Genomic DNA, 26,858 nt, shown 5'->3' with positions numbered 1-26,858 from the left:
GTTGACTAGCCTGATTGCCAGTCTATTCTGTCTTTCTTGACAACTCTTTATGAAATTGTCATGTTTGGCTTGACAATGACATACTAGGAGTTGACACGACACTATAATAAAAAATAAAAATAAAAAATGTAAAGGGTTTTTAAAATGTTGCCTTTTTCTCTAAAAGCTGATATCACAGCTTTAGCTCTTTCACATGGAGGAGAAAATATGAAGGGGCCTCCCGGGTGGCGCAGTGGTTAAGGTACTGCAGCGCCAGCTGTGACATCAGAGTCCCTGGGTTCGCGCCCAGGCTCTGTCGTAACCGGCCGCGACCGGGAGGTCCGTGGGGCGACGCACAATTGGCATTGGCGTCGTCCGGGTTAGGGAGGGCTTGGTCGGTGGGGATGACCTTGTCTCATCGCGCACCAGCGACTCCTGTGGCGGGCCGGGCGCAGTGCGCGCTAACCAAGGTTGCCAGGTGCATGGTGTTTCCTCCGACACATTGGTGCGGCTGGCTTCCGGGTTGGATGCGCGCTGTGTTAAGAAGCAGTGCGGCTGGTTGGGTTGTGTATCGGAGGACGCATGACTTTCAACCTTCGTCTCTCCCGAGCCCGTACGGGAGTTGTAGCGATGAGACAAGATAGTAGCTACTACAACAATTGGAATTGGGGAGAAAAAGGAGTAAAATATATACATATATATATATGATGAAAAAACAAGCCTCTAACAATGAACTGAGCTCAACAAAGCAGCTCAACCCCACTATGTACTGAAGGACCTCTAACATTGAACTGAGCTCAACAAAGCAACTCAACCTCACTATGTACTGAAGGACCTCTAACATTGAACTGAGCTCAACAAAGCAACTCAACCCCACTATGTACTGAAGGACCTCTAACATTGAACTGAGCTCAACAAAGCAACTCAACCTCACTATGTACTGAAGGACCTCTAACATTGAACTGAGCTCAACAAAGCAACTCAACCCCACTATGTACTGAAGGACCTCTAACATTGAACTGAGCTCAATAAAGCAACTCAACCCAACTATGTAACTAAAGGACCTCTAACATTGAACTGAGCTCAACAAAGCAACTCAAACCCACTATGTACTGAAGGACCTCTAACATTGAACTGAGCTCAACAAAGCAACTCAACCCCACTATGTAACTAAAGGACCTCTAACATTGAACTGAGCTCAACAAAGCAACTCAACCCCACTATGTAACTAAAGGACCTCTAACATTGAACTGAGCTCAACAAAGCAACTCAACCCCACTATGTACTAAAGGACCTCTAACATTGAACTGAGCTCAACAAAGCAACTCAACCCAACTATGTAACTAAAGGACCTCTAACATTGAACTGAGCTCAACAAAGCAACTCAAACCCACTATGTACTGAAGGACCTCTAACAATGAACTGAAAGCAACTCAACAAAGCAACTCAACCCCACTATGTAACTAAAAAGGACCTCTAACAATGAACTGAGCTCAACAAAGCAACTCAACCCCACTATGTACTAAAGGACCTCTAACATTGAACTGAGCTCAACAAAGCAACTCAACCCCACTATGTACTAAAGGACCTCTAACATTGAACTGAGCTCAACAAAGCAACTCAACCCCACTATGTACTAAAGGACCTCTAACATTGAACTGAGCTCAACAAAGCAACAACCCCACTATGTAACTAAAGGACCTCAACCCTCAACAAAGCAACTCAACCCCATGTAACTAAAGGACCTCTAACATTGAACTGAGCTCAACAAAGCAACTCAACCCCACTATGTAACTAAAGGACCTCTAACATTGAACTGAGCTCAACAAAGCAACTCAACCCCACTATGTAACTAAAGGACCTCTAACATTGAACTGAGCTCAACAAAGCAACTCAACCCCACTATGTAACTAAAGGACCTCTAACATTGAACTGAGCTCAACAAAGCAACTCAACCCCACTATGTAACTAAAGGACCTCTAACATTGAACTGAGCTCAACAAAGCAACTCAACCCCACTATGTACTAAAGGACCTCTAACATTGAACTGAGCTCAACAAAGCAACTCAACCCCACTATGTACTAAAGGACCTCTAACATTGAACTGAGCTCAACAAAGCAACTCAACCCCACTATGTACTAAAGGACCTCTAACATTGAACTGAGCTCAACAAAGCAACTCAACCCCACTATGTAACTAAAGGACCTCTAACATGAACTGAGCTCAACAAAGCAACTCAACCCCACTATGTAACTAAAGGACCTCTAACATTGAACTGAGCTCAACAAAGCAACTCAACCCCACTATGTAACTAAAGGACCTCTAACATTGAACTGAGCTCAACAAAGCAACTCAACCCCACTATGTAACTAAAGGACCTCTAACATTGAACTGAGCTCAACAAAGCAACTCAACCCCACTATGTAAGGACCTCTAACATTGAAAGCTCAACAAAGCAACTCTAACATTGAACTGAGCTCAACAAAGCAACTCAACCCCACTATGTACTAAAGGACCTCTAACATTGAACTGAGCTCAACAAAGCAACTCAACCCCACTATGTACTAAAGGACCTCTAACATTGAACTGAGCTCAACAAAGCAACTCAACCCCACTATGTACTAAAGGACCTCTAACATTGAACTGAGCTCAACAAAGCAACTCAACCCAACTATGTAACTAAAGGACCTCTAACATTGAACTGAGCTCAACAAAGCAACTCAAACCCACTATGTACTGAAGGACCTCTAACAATGAACTGAGCTCAACAAAGCAACTCAACCCCACTATGTAACTAAAGGACCTCTAACAATGAACTGAGCTCAACAAAGCAACTCAACCCCACTATGTACTAAAGGACCTCTAACATTGAACTGAGCTCAACAAAGCAACTCAACCCCACTATGTACTAAAGGACCTCTAACAAAGAACTAACTTGAACTGAAAACAAAGCAACTCAACCCCACTATGTACTAAAGACCTCTAACATTGAACTGAGCTCAATAAAGCAACTCAACCCCACTATGTAACTAAAGGACCTCTAACATTGAACTGAGCTCAACAAAGCAACTCAACCCCACTATGTAACTAAAGGACCTCTAACATTGAACTGAGCTCAACAAAGCAACTCAACCCCACTATGTAACTAAAGGACCTCTAACATTGAACTGAGCTCAACAAAGCAACTCAACCCCACTATGTAACTAAAGGACCTCTAACATTGAACTGAGCTCAACAAAGCAACTCAACCCCACTATGTACTAAAGGACCTCTAACACTGAACTGAGCTCAACAAAGCAACTCAACCCCACTATGTACTAAAGGACCTCTAACATTGAACTGAGCTCAACAAAGCAACTCAACCTCACTATGTACTAAAGGACCTCTAACATTGAACTGAGCTCAACAAAGCAACTCAACCCCACTATGTAACTAAAGGACCTCTAACATTGAACTGAGCTCAACAAAGCAACTCAACCCCACTATGTAACTAAAGGACCTCTAACATTGAACTGAGCTCAACAAAGCAACTCAACCCCACTATGTAACTAAAGGACCTCTAACATTGAACTGAGCTCAACAAAGCAACTCAACCCCACTATGTAACTAAAGGACCTCTAACATTGAACTGAGCTCAACAAAGCAACTCAACCCCACTATGTAACTAAAGGACCTCTAACATTGAACTGAGCTCAACAAAGCAACTCAACCCCACTATGTACTAAAGGACCTCTAACATTGAACTGAGCTCAACAAAGCAACTCAACCCCACTATGTACTAAAGGACCTCTAACATTGAACTGAGCTCAACAAAGCAACTCAACCCCACTATGTACTAAAGGACCTCTAACATTGAACTGAACCCAATCTAGCATCTCTGGAGAGACCTGAAGATAGCTGTTCAGTGACACTCCCCATCCAACCTGACAGAGCTTGAGAGGATCTGCAGAGAAGAATGGGAGAAACTCCCCAAATACAGATGGCAATAGCATTTGACTTTCAACAGTTCAGTATCTCTAATGAAAAGTTGAAAGTGGTCAACATAATGGCAACTGAGATCTTTTATAGCAAAGACCCACCCCCTAGTCGACATGACAAACCACAGATAATAGGAACTGTTCACAAATAAATACTTTTACTTGAGAGAGGAGTATCAGATAGCCAGACAGCATTCGCTATAAATTATCGTTCAGTTTGGTCTCCTAAACGAGGGTCTAATCTTGTTCTTGGTACTTCATAGTACAGAAACATTAGCCATCTAATGGCATATATCAATTGTCAATTCTAGATACTCCCATCTCAAATCCTGGACAAACTCACGGAGGGGAGTGAGCCTCTAGGTCATATACTAGGTCAAGAGAAGGGCAACATCAGAGGGGACATACAATGGTTCCAGACACTGCTATACTCCTCCCCCCAATGAGAAAAGGAGGGAGTGACTGGCACACAGACATTGTGGAGCCAATAGATAGTTGGTTCCCCCTCAATCATCCCTTCACATGGTTTAAAAGATACATTCACATATGAAGACAAGCCTGACCTCTCCCCTCTCTGGGCCCCAGGTGACTGAGCCCTAGCTGAGAGGGGATAACTGCAAATGGCCAACCCCTCTCTGGGCCCCAGGTGACTGAGCCCTAGCTGAGAGGGGATAACTGCAAATGGCCAAGCCCTCTCTGGGCCCCAGGTGACTGAGCCCTAGCTGAGAGGGGATAACTGCAAATGGCCAAGCCCTCTCTGGGCCCCAGGTGACTGAGCCCTAGCTGAGAGGGGATAACTGCAAATGGCCAAGCCCTCTCTGGGCCCCAGGTGACTGAGCCCTAGCTGAGAGGGGATAACTGCAAATGGCCAACTGAGCCCTCTCTGGGCCCCAGGTGACTGAGCCCTAGCTGAGAGGGGATAACTGCAAATGGCCAAGCCCTCTCTGGGCCCCAGGTGACTGAGCCCTAGCTGAGAGGGGATAACTGCAAATGGCCAAGCCCTCTCTGGGCCCCAGGTGACTGAGCCCTAGCTGAGAGGGGATAACTGCAAATGGCCAACCCTCTCTGGGCTGGCCCCAGGTGACTGAGCCCTAGCTGAGAGGGGATAACTGCAAATGGCCAAGCCCTCTCTGGGCCCCAGGTGACTGAGCCCTAGCTGAGAGGGGATAACTGCAAATGGCCAACCCCTCTCTGGGCCCCAGGTGACTGAGCCCTAGCTGAGAGGGGATAACTGCAAATGGCCAAGCCCTCTCTGGGCCCCAGGTGACTGAGCCCTAGCTGAGAGGGGATAACTGCAAATGGCCAAATGGCCCCTCTCTGGGCCCCAGGTGACTGAGCCCTAGCTGAGAGGGGATAACTGCAAATGGCCAAGCCCTCTCTGGGCCCCAGGTGACTGAGCCCTAGCTGAGAGGGGATAACTGCAAATGGCCAAGATTTTAAACAAATACATGTCTGTCATTGAAGAACCCCATGTCATGATTACATAGTGAAAAAACACACCAATATCATTCATAAATTCTGTAAACAATAAAAGCTAATTTATGAACATTTCTGAAAATGGATATATAGCTTTTTGTAATGAAACTCTTCTTATGTTTCCCATCTGAGCTCAGAGTAGATGAGAGATGTAATGTTTGTCTCTGTTGTGTTGAAGTCCAATCAAGCAGGAGAGACCAGCCTCCCCTGTTCCCAGCTGTGTGTCCATGAAGAGTGACTGCTCTATGGGTGAACCTATATTCTTTAGAGAGGGAGACTTTTCTACTGAACGGAGGTAAGAAGAACTCATGGGTCCTGGTCAGTGAGTTAAACAACACTGTCTCTAGTCATTTCTCCTCTCCCATTTTCCCATTTATTGTTGTTTCATAATCCATTGGCTAATTCTTTTGTCCATTTGCATAGTCCTAAAACAATATTAAACAAACACAACATTCCCTCCCTGTGTGTGTGTATGTGTATGTGTGTGTGTGTGTGTGTGTGTGTGTGTACTCCCTGGATGAGGAGATGTAATCTCATGTTTTGTCCACAGAAACCAACAGGAGAGATCAGAGTCAGAGATTCTCAGTGGTCAGTCTTCCCAGAGTCATCAAACAGACCTGGCCTCCATATTCAGTGTATGTGGTCCTGTTATGTACATTTGTTTCTGTTTACCTCAAGTAAAGTTGATCTGTCAATCATTCGTTAATGTGTTAATGAGAAAGCATTTCTTCTCTTGCTTAACTTATTTACTTGATTTATTTCAGTTGCTTGAAGAGAATATTATGACATTTGTGAAGAACGAGCTGAAGATGTTCAAGAGGATTCTTAGTCCAGAACTCCCAGAAGGCTTTGAGAGTCAGAAGCAGGATAAGGAAGTGGTGGATGCTGAAGATGAAAAGCAGGAGAGCAGTGCCAGAGAGGGGGCTCTGAAGATCACACTGCACATCCTGAGGAAAATGAACCAGAAGGAGCTTGCTGACACACTGGAGAAAAGTAAGATCTGTCTGCCTCATGTTGAATGATGTTTTATAACATTTAAAAGCTGTAGCTAAAGTACAGCTAAAGTAGCTGTGTAACTCAATGATATTGTAGTCGCCTTAACACAAGACCCAGTGACCTCGTCAAGTAGCAGCAGGGATGTGTTGTGTTGATTCATTTAGAGAGAGAGACAACAGAGAGAGAGAGAGAGAGAGAGAGAACATTAATAATACCAACAATAATACAGGTAATGATATAATCAGTCACACCAGTCTGTAATGCATGATGAAAATATTTACACATTTATACAGTCATTTAAGAGAATAAATTATTATAATGTAAAACGTTATAACAGTCCCACAATACTGTAGGCATTAAAACAGACATAATATTAATATCGTCTGTGTTATTTCTTCATTCAGATGAGCTTGCTTTGATTTGCCAACGTGAACTCAAATCTAATCTAAAGAAGAAGTTTCAATGTGTATTTGAGGGGATCGCTAAACAAGGAAACCCAACACTTCTCAATAAGATCTACACAGACCTCTACATCACAGAGGGTGGAACAGGAGAGGTCAATAATGAACATGAGCTGAGACAGATTGAGACAACAACCAGGAAACAAGCAAGATCAGAGACTGCAATCAAATGTAACGACATCTTCAAACCCTTAACTGGACAAGACAAACCTATCAGAACTGTGCTGACAAAGGGAGTCGCTGGCATTGGAAAAACAGTCTCTGTGCAGAAGTTCATTCTGGACTGGGCTGAAGGAAAAGCAAATCAGGATGTCCAATTTGTATTTTCATTCCCTTTTCGGGAGCTGAATTTGATGAAAGTGGACACCCAAACTTTGATTGAACTTCTCAATCACTTCTCAATGGAAACCAAACAATCAAGAATCTCCAACTACGACAAGTACAAAGTTCTGTTCATCTTTGATGGTCTGGATGAGTGCCGACTGCCCCTAGACTTCAAGAATAACAAGATATGTTGTGACGTCACAGAGTCAACCTCAGTGGATGTTCTGCTGACAAATCTCATCAAGGGAAATCTGCTTCCCTCTGCTCTCCTCTGGATAACTACCCGACCTGCAGCAGCCAATAAGATCCCTTCAGGGTGTGTTGACCAGGTGACAGAGGTACGAGGGTTCAATGACCCACAGAAGGAGGAATACTTCAGGAAGAGATGCAGTGACGAGGACCTGGCCAGCAGAATCATCTCACACATAAAGACATCAAGGAGCCTCCACATCATGTGCCACATTCCAGTCTTCTGTTGGATTTCTGCAACAGTCCTTGAACACATGCTGAAACATCAGAGAGAAGAGATGCCCAAGACTCTGACTGAGATGTACACACACCTTGTGGTGTTTCATACCAAACAGAAGAATGAAAAGTATCTTGGGAAAGAAGAGACAGGTCCACACTGGAATAAAGAGAGCATTCTGTCACTGGGAAAACTGGCTTTTCAACAGCTTGTGAAGGGCAGTCTGATTTTCTATGAAGAAGACCTGAAAGAGGCTGGCATTGATGTCAGTGAAGCCTCAGTGTACTCAGGATTGTGCACACAGCTCTTTAAAGAGGAATGTGTGCTGTACCAGGACAAGGTGTACTGCTTCGTACATCTGAGCATTCAGGAGTTTCTGGCTGCTGTATATGTGTTCCTCTCATTCATCAACAACAATGAGAATCTAATGGACGAACCTCAATCAATGTTCAGATACTTCTTCAGAGAGAAGCCTAAAGTTACTGAAGTTACTGTCTACAAGAGTGCTGTGGATAAAGCCTTACAAAGTGAGACGGGAAACCTGGACCTTTTCCTTCGCTTCCTTCTGGGCCTCTCACTGGAGTCCAATCAGAAGCACTTACGAGGTCTACTGACAAAGACAAGAAGCAGCACACAGAGCCATGAAGAAACAGTCAAGTACATCAAGGAGAAGATCGGGGAGGATCTCTCTCCAGAGAGGAGCATCAATCTGTTCCACTGTCTGAATGAACTAAATGACCATTCCCTTGTGAAGGAGATCCAAAGATACCTGAGATCAGGAAGTCTCTCTAGAGACAACCTGTCACCTGCACAGTGGTCAGCTCTGGTCTTTGTGTTGCTGACTTCAGAAAAGGAGCTGGATGTGTTTGACCTGAAGAAATTCTCCAGATCAGATGAAGGTCTTCTGAGGCTGCTGCCAGTGGTCAAAGCCTCCAGAGCTGCTCTGTGAGTACATAAAATGACATTCAAGAACTAATCATCGGGCAGAAATATTACGTTAAGAGAAAAATATGTACTCAAATTTGGATATAATATTATTGTCACGACTCACCGGCCTACTAGCCGCCACCGATCCCTTTTCCGTTTTCTGTTTGTTTTGTCTTGTTAGTTGCACCTGTGTCTTTTGTGTTTGCCTGATGGGCTTCCTTATTTAAACCTAGTATTCCCGCCCTTGTTTTGTGTGGGATTGTCCTTATGTTACGTGTTTGTGTTGTTGGCTGTGTTCGTGCTCAAGGACCCGGTGTTTTGGGCATTGCTTTTGGTGTGACATTAAAGTGCACTTCTCCCTTGGTACTCCCTGCTCTCTGCACCTGATTCCTCACACACCTAGTCTCCCGTGATAATTATATTATATCAGTGCATTGATTTTCACAACAGTATAACATATTGACCATACGAGACAGAAGATGAATCTATATGTTGTTTGAAAGAATAAACCAAATGTATTTGCCATTGTCCTTCTACACTACTCGTTAAATTAACAGTGTGTTTGTGAAGTCATGATGATCTCTTTGTCAGGCTGTCAGGCTGTGGAGTCACAGAGGAAGGCTGTGCTTCTCTGGTCTCAGCTCTGATGTCAAACCCCTCACACCTGAGAGAGCTGGATCTGAGTAACAATGACCTGAAGGATTCAGGAGTGAAGCTGCTCTCTGGTGGACTGGGGAATCCCCACTGTAAACTGGAGACTCTGAGGTCAGTATTCCTGTAGTTGGTCAACAAGTGATAACTGTTCACCAGATCCACATGTGTTTACCAGGCACACATAGTCCACACCATATGTGTTTGGATAGTGAAGCTTACCATTTTCAATTTGGTGCTACGCTCCAGCATTTTGGATTTGAGATATAATGTTTCATATTAGGAGACAGTACAGAATGTCACCTTTTATTTGAGGTTAATGGTGAGAGGTTAGTATGTTTTGTTGAAGCCTCTGTTATTGGTAATGGTGAGAGGTTAGCATGTTTTGTTGTATCCTCTGTTATTGGTAATGATGAGAGGTTAGTATTTGTTGTAGCCTCTGTTATTGGTAATGGTGAGAGGTTAGCATGTTTTGTTGTAGCCTCTGTTATTGGTAATGGTGAGAGGTTAGCATGTTTTGTTGTAGCCTCTAACTTACTCACTCATCATTCATGTTTTTTCTCCAGTCGTCATTTTAATATTCGGCAAAACATAACACAAAACAAACTGCAAAAGCAACCAAATACTAAACTTTTTACTAATCAGTGAATTTGTCAGAATACTTATGACTTCTTCAAATGGGGGACTAGATATATAAAATCTTATTTTTCTAAAAGGTGAAACAGATATTTATTAAAATACCCTCAAATTAAAGGTGACATTATATACGGTCACCTCATATGAAACATTTGATCTGAAATCCAAAATGTTGGAGAATAGAGCCACATTTAAAATGTTAGCTTCACTGTCAAAATAGATATGGTGTGGACTATATACTCAATACAATCTAAATCTGATACCTCACTGTCTAAATAGATATGGTGTGGACTGTATACTCAATACAATCTAAATCTGATCCCTCACTGTCTAAATAGATATGGTGTGGACTGTATAGTCAATACAATCTAAATATGATACCTCACTGTCTGTCTTTTGACTGATACTGCTTTTTAAACTGGACTATTCAGTCTACTCAAATATTTGTACTATATATTTTTCTATCTACAACAATACTTTGATCATTTGTCATTTCTAATAATGCAACATTCATTTATGAGTAGATATCGGTTTCAAAACACTGATGTATCTGAATATGTTGAAAAAATCTCTTGCAACTATTTTCACCACCAAAGAATAGCAGTGTGGTTTTAATATGATGTGACTCTTTGCAGGCTGTCAGGCTGTCTAGTCACAGAGGAAGGCTGTGCTTCTCTGGTCTCAGCTCTGAGGTCAAACCCCTCACACCTGAGAGAGCTGGACCTGAGCTACAATCACCCAGGAGAGTCAGGAGTCAGACTGCTCTCTGCTGGACTGGAGGATCCACACTGCAGACTGGAGAAACTCAAGTAGGTAGAGGGTTTATGTCAATGTTCATATCAGACATGTTTGACTCATCAGGCTAGTTAAGACAAACATTCTTACCACCACTTGGACAAATTATGACTGACTGTGTGTGTCCATTGTGTGTGTTTATCCCGTGTGTGTGTGTGTCCTGTGTGTGTGTCTCCAGTGTGTGTGTGTCCAGGTTGTCTCCAGTGTGTGTTCATTGTGTGTGTGTGTCACACTGTACACGCACACACACACCTTAGTTATTTGACAGACCATTCTTGTGTGTGTGTGTGTGTGTGTGACCATTCTTGTGTGTGTGTGTGTGTGTGTGTGTGTGTGTGTGTGTGTGTGTGAGAGTTCAGGTGTATCCCTCAATGACTGTCTGTTCTTCTGCTTACCGCTACAGTGTGGAACATGGTGGAGAGAACAGAATGAAACCTGGGCTTAGAAAATGTGAGTGTTGACTGCTGTGAAGAATATGACTAAGAATAAGTCTTAATTCAAGTTAAGTCAAAGTCAAAGACCACCATCATTACTTACTTGGTCATATTAAATATCAGCTGTAGTTCTACAGAAGCAGAAATCAGGGACACCAACGTTTACAAAGAGTTGCTTTGACAGTGTGTGTGTGTGTGTGTGTGTGTGTGTGTGTGTGTGTGTGTGTGTGTGTGTGTGTGTGTGTGTGTGTGTGTGTGTGTGTGTGTGTGTGTGTGTAATTAATGGAAAAAGTGTGTTTATATTACCATACAGTATTACATATGATCATTCAACAAGTCTCAAGTTACCTCAAATTTTGATACCTATAAACATCTACATTAAATTCTACATTAAATTAATTAGTGAATAGTGAGTTAACATTCTAATGTGAATGATGATGATTTCTAATATTGTGTCTGGTTTCATCCATTAGATGTCTGTGATCTCATACTGGACCCAAACACAGTAAACAGACACCTCTTTCTGTCTGAGGAGAACAGAAAGGTCACATGGAGGATAGAGGAGCAGCCGTATCCTGATCACCCAGAGAGATTTGAGGACTGTAGACAGGTGCTGTGTAGAGAGGGTCTGACTGGGCGCTGTTACTGGGAGGTAGAGTGGAGTGGGATAATGGGGGCTGATATAGGAGTGACATATAAAGGAATCAACAGGAGAGGAAGGGATAAGGACTGTTGTCTTGGATACAATGACAAGTCCTGGAGTCTGACCTGCTCTGACAACAGTTACGCTGCCAGGCACAATAATAACGACAATACCATAGACGTCCCCTCCTCCAGCTCCCACAGAGTAGGAGTGTATCTGGACTGGCCAGCCGGCACTCTGTCCTTCTACAGAGCCTCCTCTGACACACTGACCCACCTGATCACATTCACCTCCACATTCACTGAGCCCCTCTATCCAGGGTTTAGGATTGAGGATGATTTATTTGGGATTTCCTCAGTGTCCCTGTGTCAGTGATACATACACACACACACACACACACACACATACACACTGACACATTGGAAACACACGTTCACTAGACACACACACTCAACACACACACATACGTGTTTATATCACCTACTGAGGCCACCTGTTCTCACACCACATCCAAGTTCCGACCAACTAGTACCATCTGGGGACAATAGTGTCGGCTGTTGTTCAGGGAACAAGGGTAAAATGGATTCTAATCTAGATCAGTTTGAATTGCCTTTCAGCATATCAGAAACCACTAGATCATGGATTCTAATCTAGATCAGTTTGAATTGTCTTTCAGCATATCAGAACCCAGTAGAGAATGGGTTCTAATCTAGATCTGTTTGAATTGTCTTTCAGCATATCAGAACCACTAGAGAATGTTGCCAGGTGTTCTCTTTAGCATATCAGAACCACTAGAGAATGTTGCTGGGTGTTCTCTTTAGCATATCAGAACCACTAGAGAATGTTGCTGGGTGTTCTCTTTAGCATATCAGAACCACTAGAGAATGTTGCTGGGTGTTCTCTTTAGCATATCAGAACGTTGCAACGTTCACGCATCTGAACAAGCAGCTCCATTGATTTGATCACCCATCTGCACAAGCAGCTCCATTGATTTGATCACCCATCTGCACAAGCAGCTCCATTGATTTGATCACCCATCTGAACAAGCAGCTCCATTGATCTGATCACCCATCTGCACAAGCAGCTCCATTGATTTGTTCACCCATCTTTACAAGCAGCTCCATTGGTTTGATCACCCATCTGCACAAGCAGCTCCATTGATCTGATCACCCATCTGAACAAGCAGCTCCATTGATCTGATCACCCATCTGCACAAGCAGCTCCATTGATCTGATCATCTGAACAAGCAGCTTGGAAAAGAGACCCTGAAAACTGAGAATTGTGACCACACCCACTCCACTGAGTGATTGCTTTGCAATGCTTGCAGATAGACACTGATTTCTTCCAACCACTCATTGCTGAATTTGCGATTTCCAACTTGTTGTGTAATCTTTCTGTCCAATGGCCGATGAGCACCGACACGTTGTATCTATGATTTCTCTTCATATGACAAAGATTAAAAAGGATTTGCCAGTAGATTGTCAACGTGATTAATGATGATGACAACTAGCTAAGATTATGAAGGTATGATGGTGACATGATCAGTCCAATCAAAGCGGCTGTAGATATAACGTGATTTGATGTCATTTTATCTATGGCCAATGACCTTGAGCCTTCTTGGATGGGCAATTCTAATGTAACTATGGCAGCACCCAAGGGGCTTGAATTTTTCTAGCTCTACTCTTAGATTTGGCAGTGACATAGTGTGACCATGAGTGACAGAACACTGAGCCGATCACAGCGCACTAGAGAACATTACCAACCCCTACACTCCATATTTCCCGCTGGCTGCCCCACCACTACAGAACATTACCAACCCCTACACTCCATATTTCCACTGACTGCCCCACCACTACAGAACATTACCAACCCCTACACTCCATATTTCCACTGGCTGCCCCACCACTACAGAACATTACCAACCCCTACACTCCATATTTCCACTGGCTGCCCCACCACTACAGAACATTACCAACCCCTACACTCCATATTTCCACTGACTGCCCCACCACTACAGAACATTACCAACCCCTACACTCCATATTTCCCGCTGGCTGCCCCACCACTACAGAACATTACCAACCCCTACACTCCATATTTCCACTGGCTGCCCCACCACTACAGAACATTACCAACCCCTACACTCCATATTTCCCGCCGGCTGCCCCACCACTACAGAAAGCACTGAGTTAGGCTGAAACACCTGCATTTTAGAGCTGCCTTACTGGAGAAAGCATTAAAGAGACCTGGTTTGTATGGAGGCTTTATGAACTCAATGATGTTTTATTTGTTTGCAAACTGATATGTGATAATGCTAAAATAACATGCAAAACAGTATACCCCAAAAATAAAATAATATTTTTTTGTTTGCTAGAAATGTGTGACCCCACCTGCCCTGAATGTCGTGTCGCCACTGTGTGCAGTTTATACTAATTCTTATTTACATATTGATGTGGTTCATCTCTACCTCAACAGGTATTGTCACTGTATATGACAGTTAATATCTAAAAACAGGGTTTTTATTGAAAGTTCACGGCTTTTTGCAATCCTCTGGTACCCAGCGAAGTAGCACATTCCCACCGTTAGTAAGTCTCAATGCATTGAAGTATACAGGACACTCCCTAACAGGACACTCCCTAGCAGGACACTCCCTAGCAGGACATTCCCACCGTTAGTAAGTCTCAATGCATTGAAGTAAACAGGACACTCCCTAACAGGACACTCCCGAACAGGACACTCCCTAGCAGGACACTCCCTAGCAGGACATTCCCACCGTTAGTAAGTCTCAATGCATTGAAGTAAACAGGACACTCCCGAACAGGACACTCCCTAGCAGGACACTCCCTAGCAGGACATTCCCACCATTAGTAAGTCTCAATGCATTGAAGTATACAGGACACTCCCTAACAGGACATTCCCACTGTTAGTAAGACTCAATGCATTGAAGTATACAGGACACTCCCTAACAGGACATTCCCACTGTTAGTAAGACTCAATGCATTGAAGTATACAGGACACTCCCTAACAGGACATTCCCTAACAGGACATTCCCTAACAGGACACTCCCTAACAGGACACTCCCTAACAGGACATTCCCACCGTTAGTAAGACTCAATGCATTGAAGTATACAGGACACTCCCTAACAGGACACTCCCTAACAGGACACTCCCACTGTTAGTAAGTCTCAATGCATTGAAGTATACAGGACACTACCTAACAGGACACTCCCTAACAGTACATTCCCTCCGTTAGTAAGACTCAATGCATTGAAGTATACAGGACACTCCCTAACAGGACACTCCCTAACAGGACACTCCCACTGTTAGTAAGTCTCAATGCATTGAAGTATACAGGACACTACCTAACAGGACACTCCCTAACAGTACATTCCCTCCGTTAGTAAGACTCAATGCATTGAAGTATACAGGACACTACCTAACAGGACACTCCCTAACAGTACATTCCCTCCGTTAGTAAGACTCAATGCATTGAAGTATACAGGACACTCCCTAACAGGACACTCCCTAACAGGACACTCCCTAGCAGGACATTCCCTCCGTTAGTAAGACTCAATGCATTGAAGTATACAGGACACTCCCTAACAGGACACTCCCTAACAGGACACTCCCTAGCAGGACATTCCCTCCGTTAGTAAGACTCAATGCATTGAAGTATACAGGACACTCCCTAACATTACAGTCCCTAACAGGACACTCCCACCGTTAGTAAGACTCAATGCATTGAAGTATACAGGACACTCCCTAACAGGACACTCCCTAACAGGACACTCCCTAACAGGACACGCCCTAACAGGACACTCCCTAACAGGACACGCCCTAACAGGACACTCCCTAACAGGACACTCCCTAACAGGACACTCCCTAACAGGACACTGTGTATTTCTTCCTTCTGTCACTATTTCTGCTGTTGATATTTAACTGCATTGTTGGAAAATGACCCATAAGTCAGCATTTCACTATTAGTCCACACCTCTGGTTTACGAAGCATGTGACAAGTAAAATTTGGTTTGATTTTGACGCAGTGTCCTCTGTGTCGACCTTCTACTACCATGTGGTGGAGCCAGTAGTCTTCCTCTGTGTTGACCTTCTACTACCATGTGGTGGAGCCAGTAGTCTTCCTCTGAGGGGTGTTTCTGATGGCAGTGTCCTAGGTGTTGACCTTCAACTGCCATGTGGTGGAGCCAGTAGTCTTACTCTGTGTTGACCTTCTACTACCATGTGGTGGAGCCAGTAGTCTTCCTCTGTGTCGACCTTCAACTGCCATGTGGTGGAGCCAGTAGTCTTCCTCTGTGTCAACCTTCAACTGCCATGTGGTGGAGCCAGTAGTCTTCCTCTGAGGGGTGTTTCTGATGGCAGTGTCCTAGGTGTTGACCTTCAACTGCCATGTGGTGGAGCCAGTAGTCTTCCTCTGTGTCAACCTTCTACTACCATGTAGTGGAGCCAGTAGTCTTCCTCTGTGTCGACCTTCTACTACCATGTAGTGGAGCCAGTAGTCTTCCTCTGTGTCGACCTTCTACTACCATGTAGTGGAGCCAGTAGTCTTCCTCTGTGTCGACCTTCTACTACCATGTGGTGGAGCCAGTAGTCTTCCTCTGTGTCAACCTTCTACTACCATGTAGTGGAGCCAGTAGTCTTCCTCTGTGTCGACCTTCTACTACCATGTGGTGGAGCCAGTAGTCTTCCTCTGTGTTGACCTTCTACTACCATGTGGTGGAGCCAGTAGTCTTCATCTGTGTCGACCTTCTACTACCATGTGGTGGAGCCAGTAGTCTTCCTCTGTGTCGACCTTCTACTACCATGTGGTGGAGCCAGTAGTCTTCCTCTGTGTTGACCTTCTACTACCATGTGGTGGAGCCAGTATTCTTCCTCTGTGTCGACCTTCTACTACCATGTGGTGGAGCCAGTAGTCTTCCTCTGTGTCGACCTTCTACTACCATGTGGTGGAGCCAGTAGTCTTCCTCTGTGTCGACCTTCTACTACCATGTGGTGGAGCCAGTAGTCTTCCTCTGTGTCGACCTTCTACTACCATGTGGTGGAGCCAGTAGTCTTCCTCTGTGTTGACCTTCTACTACCATGTGGTGGAGCCAGTAGTCTTCCTCTGAAGGGTGTTTCTGATGGAGGTTTAACTTTCCATCCAAACTGTTCACCAGTCTTTCTCATTAATGTGCAGATAGGTAGAGATGTTTATGAAAACACTTTTAGATAGGTAGAGATGTTTATGGAAACCCTTTTAGATAGGTAGAGATGTTTATGGAAACCCTTTTAGATAGGTAGAGACACATTCTGCCCTCTATTATAGGGAAACAAGTGACATAAGGTTCCTATAGGGGTTCCTTCCTAGAGAACTGCTATACATTCTGCCCACTATTATAGGGAAACAAGTGACATTTCAATAAAAGTGTTTATTTAGAATTAAAAACAATGAGTTCAGCCTTGGAGCTTTCATTAGGGCCGTGCACCTTGGTTGGACTGAACATAGAGACAGACTGTATACTTCTATTATACATGAGTCAGTTAGAGTCAGAGATCACATCTCAGTCAGATGTTTAACATTAGTGGAGGGGTCTCAGTTAGAGTCAGAGATCACATCTCAGTCAGATGTTTAACATTAGTGGAGGGTCTCAGTTAGAGTCAGAGATCACATCTCATTCAGATGTTTAACATTAGTGGAGGGGTCTCAGTTAGAGTCAGAGATCACATCTCAGTCAGATGTTTAACATTAGTGGAGGGGTCTCAGTTAGAGTCAGAGATCACATCTCAGTCAGATGTTTAACATTAGTGGAGGGGTCTCAGTTAGAGTCAGAGATCACATCTCAGTCAGATGTTTAACATTAGTGGAGGGGTCTCAGTTAGAGTCAGAGATCACATCTCAGTCAGATGTTTAACATTAGTGGAGGGGTCTCAGTTAGAGTCAGAGATCACATCTCAGTCAGATGTTTAACATTAGTGGAGGGGTCTCAGTTAGAGTCAGAGATCACATCTCAGTCAGATGTTTAACATTAGTGGAGGGGTCTCAGTTAGAGTCAGAGATCACATCTCAGTCAGATGTTTAACATTAGTGGAGGGTCTCTGGATATACACTGACTGGTAACAGTGAGAGAAGGGCTGACGTGGTGCTTCAGCCCTTTTTAATGTGCACATGATCTGGCTCCTCTAAGCTGCCCAGTTGACGGTGAGCCAGCTGAACCTGGTGTCCCACAGCGTGGTGGCTGCTCCCTACCAGTGGGAGTACCCCTATCTGCTCAGTATCATCCCCTCCCTCTTCATCTACCTGGTGTCCCACAGCGTGGTGTCTGCTCCCTACCAGTGGGAGTACCCCTATCTGCTCAGTACCATCCCCTCCCTCTTCATCTACCTGGTGTCCCACAGCCTGGTGGCTGCTCCCTACCAGTGGGAGTACCTCTATCTGCTCAGTATCATCCCCTCCCTCTTCATCTACCTGGTGTCCCACAGCGTGGTGGCTGCTCCCTACCAGTGGGAGTACCTCTATCTGCTCAGTACCATCCCTCCCTCTTCATCTACCTGGTGTCCCACAGCCTGGTGGCTGCTCCCTACCAGTGGGAGTACCCCTATCTGTTCAGTATCATCCCCCCCTCTGCAGCTTCATGGCCCTGCCCAGAAACAGCATCAGCTTCCTGGTGATCTCCATGATTAGGCCTCTTCTGCATAGTGCCGCTCATCTACGGGGTATGGAGACGTTCCCGGAGGCCAAACAGCTGTACCGCTTCATCTTCGTCTTCTCTGCTGTGTCCGTCATGTACCTGGTGATGGTGATGGTGGTGCAGGTGCACGGCTGGCAGATCTACTACAGCAAGAAGCTGCTGGACGCCTGGGTCACCTCCACACAAGACAAGAAGCTGCTGGACGCCTGGGTCACCTCCACACAAGACAAGAAGCTGCTGGACGCCTGGGTCACCTCCACACAAGACAAGAAGCTGCTGGACGCCTGGTTCACCTCCACACAAGACAAGAAGCTGCTGGACGCCTGAGTCACCTCAACACAAGACAAGAAGCTGCTGGACGCCTGGGTCACCTCCACACAAGACAAGAAGCTGCTGGACGCCTGGGTCACCTCCACACAAGACAAGAAGCTGCTGGACGCCTGGGTCACCTCCACACAAGACAAGAAGCTGCTGGACGCCTGGTTCACCTCCACACAAGACAAGAAGCTGCTGGACGCCTGGGTCACCTTCACAACAGACAAGAAGCTGCTGGACGCCTGGGTCACCTCCACACAAGACAAGAAGCTGCTGGACGCCTGGTTCACCTCCACACAAGACAAGAAGCTGCTGGACGCCTGGGTCACCTCCACACAAGACAAGAAGCTGCTGGACGCCTGGGTCACCTCCACACAAGACAAGAAGCTGCTGGACGTCTGGGTCACCTCCACACAAGACAAGAAGCTGCTGGACGCCTGGGTCACCTCCACACAAGACAAGAAGCTGCTGGACGCCTGGGTCACCTCCACACAAGACAAGAAGCTGCTGGACGCCTGGGTCACCTCCACACAAGACAAGAAGCTGCTGGACGCCTGGGTCACCTCCACACAAGACAAGAAGCTGCTGGACGCCTGGGTCACCTCCACACAAGACAAGAAGCTGCTGGACGCCTGGTTCACCTCCACACAAGACAAGAAGCTGCTGGACGCCTGGGTCACCTCCACACAAGACAAGAAGAAGAAATTAGCACAGAGGAGGTCGTCATTATTGGAACATCTGACAAAGAACAAGTAGTGCTGCCTGCCACTGTCTGCCACTACTTCTAGGCTTATCTTCCATCTATATTTGAATTCTACATCCCTAATTGATAGTAGGACACATTGGAATCCTTAATACCAGTCAGGAGGCTGTTCTGTCCTCTTCTCAGTATCTGAAAGGGACCTACGAAAGTAAATGGGGGCCCCCAGTCGGTAATTTGAGCATGATTACTACAAGGTTAGATAGCTGGCTAGATTATTTTACCAATATAAAATATTAATCCAATTCTTTTAGATTTGTGGGTAAAGTAGTGAACGAGTGTACAGTTCAGGAGGAAGGTGATAAAATTGGGACACACCCACAGACTAGGTCAGGCCATGATGTGGCCTTGTTCAGAAGGAAGGTGATATAATTGGGACATACCCACAGACTAGGACAGGCCATGATGTGGCCTTGTTCAGGAGGAAGGTGATATAATTGGGACACACCCACAGACTAGGTCAGGCCATGATGTGGCCTTGTTCAGGAGGAAGGTGATATAATTGGGACACACCCACAGACCAGGTCAGGCCATGATGTGGCCTTGTTCAGGAGGAAGGTGATATAATTGGGACATACCCACAGACCAGGTCAGGCCATGATGTGGCCTTGTTAAATAACAATAAAATAGCTATACTGCAGCAGCTTTGCATCTATTGTCTCTTATTATTTAATGAATTACATGAATTAATGATAATTCACCACTATCACTACAGAAAATAAGATTATTGTTGTCAGGTTTGACAACAGCTAAAATGATGTTGGAACTAAGATGGCACCACCTCACCTCATTGGATCAGCACTTTCTACACTGCTAGGATCCATGGGTCCACGACCTCACCTCATTGGATCAGCACTTTCTACACTGCTAGGATCCATGGGTCCACCACCACACCTCATTGGATCAGCACTTTATACACTGCTAGGATCCATGGGTCCACCACCTCACCTCATTCAATCAGCACTTTATACACTGTTAGGATCCATGGGTCTACCACCACACCTCATTGGATCAGCACTTTATACACTGTTAGGATCCATGGGTCTACCACCACACCTCATTGGATCAGCACTTTCTACACTGTTAGGATCCATGGGTCTACCACCACACCTCATTGGATCAGCACCTTTATCCACTGTTAGGATCCATGGGTCTACCACCACACCTCATTGGATCAGCACCTTTATCCACTGTTAGGATCCATGGGTCTACCACCACACCTCATTCAATCAGCACTTTATACACTGTTAGGATCCATGGGTCTACCACCACACCTCATTGGATCAGCACTTTATACACTGTTAGGATCCATGGGTCTACCACCTCACCTCATTGGATCAGCACCTTCATACACTGTTAGGATCCATGGGTCTACCACCACACCTCATTGGATCAGCACCTTTATACACTGTTAGGATCCATGGGTCTACCACCACACCTCATTGGATCAGCACTTCATACACTGTTAGGATCCATGGGTCTACCACCACACCTCATTGGATCAGCACTTTATACACTGTTAGGATCCATGGGTCCACCACCTCACCTCATTGGATCAGCACCTTTATAGATATAATTTATTAACAACCATCCACTGCTGGGATCTTTGCGGCCAAACAACAATTGACAGCTGGTTCTCTGCAGCTGAAACCATAAAGTGTTTTTTATTCAACAGATTGACCTTCATTATAATTTTAATCCAAATGTGGCCTTACTGATTTTATCACATCTTCATTTAGTATTTATTTTAATGGTTGGGTGGGTTGGGGTGGTCCCAGGAGGGGTTGGAGGGTGGGTTGGAGTGGTCCCAGTAGGATTGGAGTGGTCCCAGTAGGATTGGAGTGGTCCCAGTAGGATCGGAGTGGTCCCAGTAGGCTTGGAGTGGTCCCAGTAGGGTTGGAGTGATCCCAGTAGGGTTGGAGTGGTCCCAGTAGGATTGGAGTGGTCCCAGTAGGCTTGGAGTGGTCCCAGTAGGGTTGAAGTGATTCCAGTAGGGTTGGAGTGGTCCCAGGAGGGGTTGGATGGTGGGTTGGGGTGGTCCAGGAGGGGTTGGAGGGTTGGTTGGGGTGGTCCCAGGAGGGGTTGGAGGGTGGGTTGGGGTGGTCCCAGGAGGGGTTGGAGGGTTGGTTGGGGTGGTCCAGGAGGTGTTGGAGGGTGGGTTGGAGGGGTCCCAGTAGGTTTGGAGTGGTCCCAGTAGGGTTGGAGTGGTCCCAGGAGGGGTTGGAGGGTGGGTTGGGGTGGTCCCAGGAGGGGTTGGAGGGTGGGTTGGGGTGGTCCCAGGAGGGGTTGGAGGGTGGGTTGGGGTGGTCCCAGGAGGGGTTGGAGGGTGGGTTGGGGTGGTCCCAGGAGGGGTTGGAGGTGTGTTGGAGTGTTCCCAGGAGGGGTTGGAGGGTGGGTTGGGGTGGTCCCAGGAGGGGTTGGAGGGTGGGTTGGAGTGGTCCCAGTAGGATTAGAGTGGTCCCAGTAGGATTGGAGTGGTCCCAGTAGGCTTGGAGTGGTCCCAGTAGGGTTGGAGTGATCCCAGTAGGGTTGGAGTGGTCCCAGTAGGATTGGAGTGGTCCCAGTAGGCTTGGAGTGGTCCCAGTAGGGTTGAAGTGATTCCAGTAGGGTTGGAGTGGTCCCAGGAGGGGTTGGAGGGTGGGTTGGGGTGGTCCCAGGAGGGGTTGGAGGGTGGGTTGGGGTGGTCCCAGGAGGGGTTGGTGGGTGGGTTGGGGTGGTCCCAGGAGGGGTTGGAGGGTGGGTTGGAGTGGTCCCAGGAGGGGTTGGAGGGTGGGTTGGGGTGGTCCCAGGAGGGGTTGGAGGGTGGGTTGGGGTGGTCCCAGTAGGGTTGGAGTGGTCCCAGTAGGGTTGGAGGGTGGGTTGGGGTGGTCCCAGAAGGGTTGGAGGGTGGGTTGGGGTGGTCCCAGTAGGGTTGGAGTGGTCCCAGTAGGGTTGGAGGGTGGGTTGGGGTGGTCCCAGAAGGTTTGGAGGGTGGGTTGGGGTGGTCCCAGAAGGGTTGGAGGGTGGGTTGGGGTGGTCCCAGTAGGGTTGGAGTGGTTCCAGAAGGGGTTGGAGGGTGGGTTGGGTTGGTCCCAGGAGGGGTTGGAGAGTGGGTTGGGGTGGTCCCAGAAGGGTTGGAGGGTGGGTTGGGGTGGTCCCAGGAGGGGTTGGAGGGTGGGTTGGTTTGGTCCCAGGTGAGTGATTGTATATGTGGTTAATTATATTTTTGTATTTCCCCGCAATAACTGATTTACATAACACACTGATATATATATACCCCCCAAAAAAAAAAATATATATACATCATATATAAAAATACATATATATATATATATATTAACAGTATTGTGTCTCTAGCTGTATAACCATTCCTGCTGCTATTTGTTCTGATATATATATATATATATATATATATTAACAGTATTGTGTCTCTAGCTGTATAATCATTCCTGCTGCTATTTGTTCTTGTCTTTGTTCCTTTAAAATAAATAATAAGTTGATCACAAAAAAAGGAAAAGAGTTTCAACTGAAAATCAGAGAGTGTCAGTCACATGCTTCCACTGTGGCAAGGTGGGACATCAGCCTTCTACATGCTGAGGTAAGGACATGGTCCAGCCTGTGGTAAGAAAATGCACATTTGACAAAACCTCTAGAAACAAAAAGAGAACAGAAAATGAATAATCACACTGGACTGGTCATCAGTGCAGACAATGACACATGGAGACACAGACCTACCTGTCATCTTAAAGAATCACACTGGACTGGCCATCAGTGAAGACAATGACAGACCTACCTGCCATCTTAAAGAATCACACTGGACTGGCCATCAGTGAAGACAATGACAGACCTACCTGTCATCTTAAAGAATCACACTGGACTGGCCATCAGTGAAGACAATGACAGACCTACCTGCCATCTTAAAGAATCACACTGGACTGGTCATCAGTGAAGACAATGACAGACCTACCTGTCATCTTAAAGAATCACACTGGACTGCCCATCAGTGAAGACAATGACAGACCTACCTGTCATCTTAAAGAATCACACTGGACTGCCCATCAGTGAAGACAATGACAGACCTACCTGCCATCTTAAAGAATCACACTGGACTGGTCATCAGTGAAGACAATGACAGATCTACCTGCCATCTTAAAGAATCACACTGGACTGGTCATCAGTGAAGACAATGACAGACCTACCTGCCATCTTAAAGAATCACACTGGACTGGCCATCAGTGCAGACAATGACACATGGAGACACAGACCTACCTGCCATCTTAAAGAAACATATTTAATGGACAGCAGGGTAGTATGAATGGGAATAGGTAGTATGAATAGGTATAGGTAGTATGAACGGGTATAGGTAGTATGAATGGGTATAGGTAGTATGAATAGGTATAGGTAGTATGAACGGGTATAGGTAGTATGAATGGGTATAGGTAGTATGAATAGGTATAGGTAGTATGAATGGGTATAGGTAGTATGAATAGGTATAGGTAGTATGAATGGGTATAGGTAGTATGAATAGGTATAGGTAGTATGAATGGGTATAGGTAGTATGAATGGGTATAGGTAGTATGAATGGGTATAGGTAGTATGAATAGGTATAGGTAGTATGAATGGGTATAGGTAGTATGAATAGGTATAGGTAGTATGAATAGGTATAGGTAGTATGAATAGGTATAGATATAGTATAGGTAGTATGAATAGGTATAGGTAGTATGAATAGGTATAGGTAGTATGAATGGGTATAGGTAGTATGAATGGGTATAGGTAGTATGAATGGGTATAGGTAGTATGAATAGGTATAGGTAGTATGAATGGGTATAGGTAGTATGAATAGGTATAGGTAGTATGAATAGGTATAGATATAGTATAGGTAGTATGAATGGGTATAGGTAGTATGAATGGGTATAGGTAGTATGAATGGGTATAGGTAGTATGAATGGGTATAGGTAGTATGAATAGGTATAGGTAGTATGAATAGGTATAGGTAGTATGAATGGGTATAGGTAGTATGAATGGGTATAGGTAGTATGAATAGGTATAGGTAGTATGAATAGGTATAGGTAGTATGAATAGGTATAGGTAGTATGAATAGGTATAGGTAGTATGAATGGGTATAGGTAGTATGAATAGGTATAGGTAGTATGAATAGGTATAGGTAGTATGAATGGGTATGGGTAGTATGAATGGGTATAGGTAGTATGAATGGGTATAGGTAGTATGAATGAGTATAGGTAGTATGAATGACATTACAGGGAAGCTTGGCATTAAGTCAGACAACAAACCAAAGGTTCTGAAAGCAGGACCTGCCCTGCACACAGTTCAACTATGAACATCCCAGTAGTGATGGATAGTCTCCCTTCACAACATAGAGTTGGTCTGTTTACCTGAACTGTGACATCAGTGATGCCTCTCACAGCGACAGATTCACCTGTATAAGTCTTTAACACGACCAAAAGTCAATGCTGACTTGGAGGCATTAGTCAAGAACAAAGTACTGGAGCCGGTCAGCATGAGTGAATGCATGACCAACACTCATCTACCTTTCCTTAACACTAGAACCACCTGGTCTTTCAGCCTATCAGAACACCCATCTACCAGTCCTTAATAACACTACAACCACCTGGTCTTTCAGCCTATCAGAACACCCATCTACCAGTCCTTAATAACACTACAACCACCTGGTCTTTCAGCATATAAGTCCACGCTAGAGAAAGTTGCCAGGCGTCCACTTTATCACATGCATCAGATGCATATCAACCAGCAAGGTGCCAGGTGTGAAGGCATGGTTTGTTAAATAAACACTTAATAAATAGTGTATAAACTATTGTAAAGGATTAATTACATGAAGACATATTAGTGGAAATATATCAATAAAATAACAATTGTTAATTCTACAAAGTAGAAAATAAATCGTCCTACAGCCTATTTCTGTTTCCCTGACAATAAAAACATTACAGTGTAATCCATTTGATCAACTTTATTTGTATATTTGATTAGTAATACAGTTATAGTACTTAATAAGTCCATTTACTTTATTTTGACAAAAATATATCATATTTGAATAATATAACCAGCCAGGTGCACAGGAGGAATGTATTCTGTATTCCTAAACAAAAGCACCAGAACAATTGTAAAGGATGAATTGCATAAATAAATATTTGTGGAAAAATATTTATGACAAGGTATTAAAACAATAATGTGTTGATTGTATCAGACACTGTAGATCACCTCTTCTCTTTATGCTATCAGACACTGTAGATCACCTCTTCTCTTCATGCTATCAGACACTGTAGATCACCACTTCTCTTTATGCTATCAGACACTGTAGATCACCTCTTCTCTTTATGCTATCAGACACTGTAGCTCCTTTACACATGAATCAATCCCCTCTTCTCTTTATGCTATCAGACACTGTAGCTCCTTTACACATGAATCAATCCCCTCTTCTCTTTATGCTATCAGACACTGTAGATCACCTCTTCTCTTTATGCTATCAGACACTGTAGCTCATTTTATGCTACACATGAATCAATCCCCTCTTCTCTTTATGCTATCAGACACTGTAGCTCATTTACACATGAATCAATCCCCTCTTCTCTTTATGCTATCAGACACTGTAGATCACCTCTTCTCTTTATGCTATCAGACACTGTAGCTCCTTTACACATGAATCAATCCCCTTTCTCTTTATGCTATCAGACACTGTAGCTCCTTTACACATGAATCAATCCCCTCTTCTCTTCATGCTATCAGACACTGTAGATCACCTCTTCTCTTTATGCTATCAGACACTGTAGCTCCTTTACATATGAATCAATCCCCTCTTCTCTTTATGCTTCAGGTCCACAAACAAGTCAAATCGGTTGCCCTGCACACCGTGTTCATTGGCCTTGTTCGGTGTGAATCTGCCGACTTGACATTGTGTCTCTTTTCTCACCAGTGGGAGATGTGGTGCTTGGGGAAGAGGGAGAGCAGTACCTGCTGCCTGGGAGGCCTGCTTGGTGACTGTAGCTTCTTTCTCTGCGTTCATGTGGTTCTCATGAAGCTCACATGCCAGATCCATGATGAAATCTCTCCTGCTGACTGTCTTGACAAGGCATTGCTTGTACAACACGTGTTGATAGCAGCCATGTCGAGCACATTGTAGAACAGCACAACAGACCAGCGGCAAGTACCTCCTTTTACAGAGTCTTGCCATGTAATAGTAATAATATGAATGTAATATAATGAAAGGGGGGATACTAGTTGGTGTCTGTCAGATGGAAGGCTGTTTGTATATGGTAGAGATACTGTATAAACTGTAATGACCTGGCTAGGCTAGTCTTCTTTGTGTGTTCACTGTTCAT

At 44.8% G+C, this 26,858-nt stretch overlaps 1 protein-coding gene, 1 long non-coding RNA gene and 1 pseudogene across 10 annotated transcripts; 2 read left to right on the top strand and 1 right to left on the bottom strand.

Moving 5' to 3' along the window:
- Positions 1–630: 630 nt before the first annotated feature.
- LOC121843522 lies at positions 631–4,472 on the bottom strand. Of its 9 annotated transcripts, XR_006081611.1 has the most exons (6): positions 3,825–4,472; positions 2,961–3,767; positions 2,497–2,897; positions 1,725–2,358; positions 1,454–1,624; positions 643–1,388 (listed from the first exon to the last, which is right to left on the bottom strand). It is a non-coding gene; the product is annotated as an uncharacterized LOC121843522 (long non-coding RNA). The 9 variants fall into 9 exon arrangements; XR_006081603.1 differs by having other exon boundaries at positions 631–1,388; positions 2,961–4,472; XR_006081612.1 differs by having other exon boundaries at positions 631–1,388; positions 3,250–4,472.
- Positions 4,473–5,907: 1,435 nt separating this feature from the next.
- Positions 5,908–13,173, top strand: LOC121843521 (NLR family CARD domain-containing protein 3-like). The gene is made up of 7 exons (XM_042313153.1): positions 5,908–6,068; positions 6,198–6,426; positions 6,834–8,625; positions 9,199–9,372; positions 10,530–10,703; positions 11,093–11,139; positions 11,597–13,173. The coding sequence occupies exons 2-7, from the start codon at positions 6,216–6,218 to the stop codon at positions 12,139–12,141; spliced, it is 2,943 nt and encodes a 980-aa protein (XP_042169087.1). The 5' UTR covers positions 5,908–6,068; positions 6,198–6,215; the 3' UTR covers positions 12,142–13,173.
- A 3,457-nt stretch (positions 13,174–16,630) lies between these two features.
- LOC121843524 lies at positions 16,631–26,659 on the top strand (annotated as a pseudogene).
- The last annotated feature ends 199 nt before the right edge of the window (positions 26,660–26,858 follow it).

This window comes from Oncorhynchus tshawytscha, unplaced genomic scaffold (assembly GCF_018296145.1).
Source record: "Oncorhynchus tshawytscha isolate Ot180627B unplaced genomic scaffold, Otsh_v2.0 Un_contig_5682_pilon_pilon, whole genome shotgun sequence".
Lineage (NCBI taxonomy): Eukaryota > Metazoa > Chordata > Actinopteri > Salmoniformes > Salmonidae > Oncorhynchus > Oncorhynchus tshawytscha.
The sequence above is the reverse complement of the archived record's forward strand: the minus strand, read 5'-3'. Positions and strand labels throughout refer to the sequence as shown.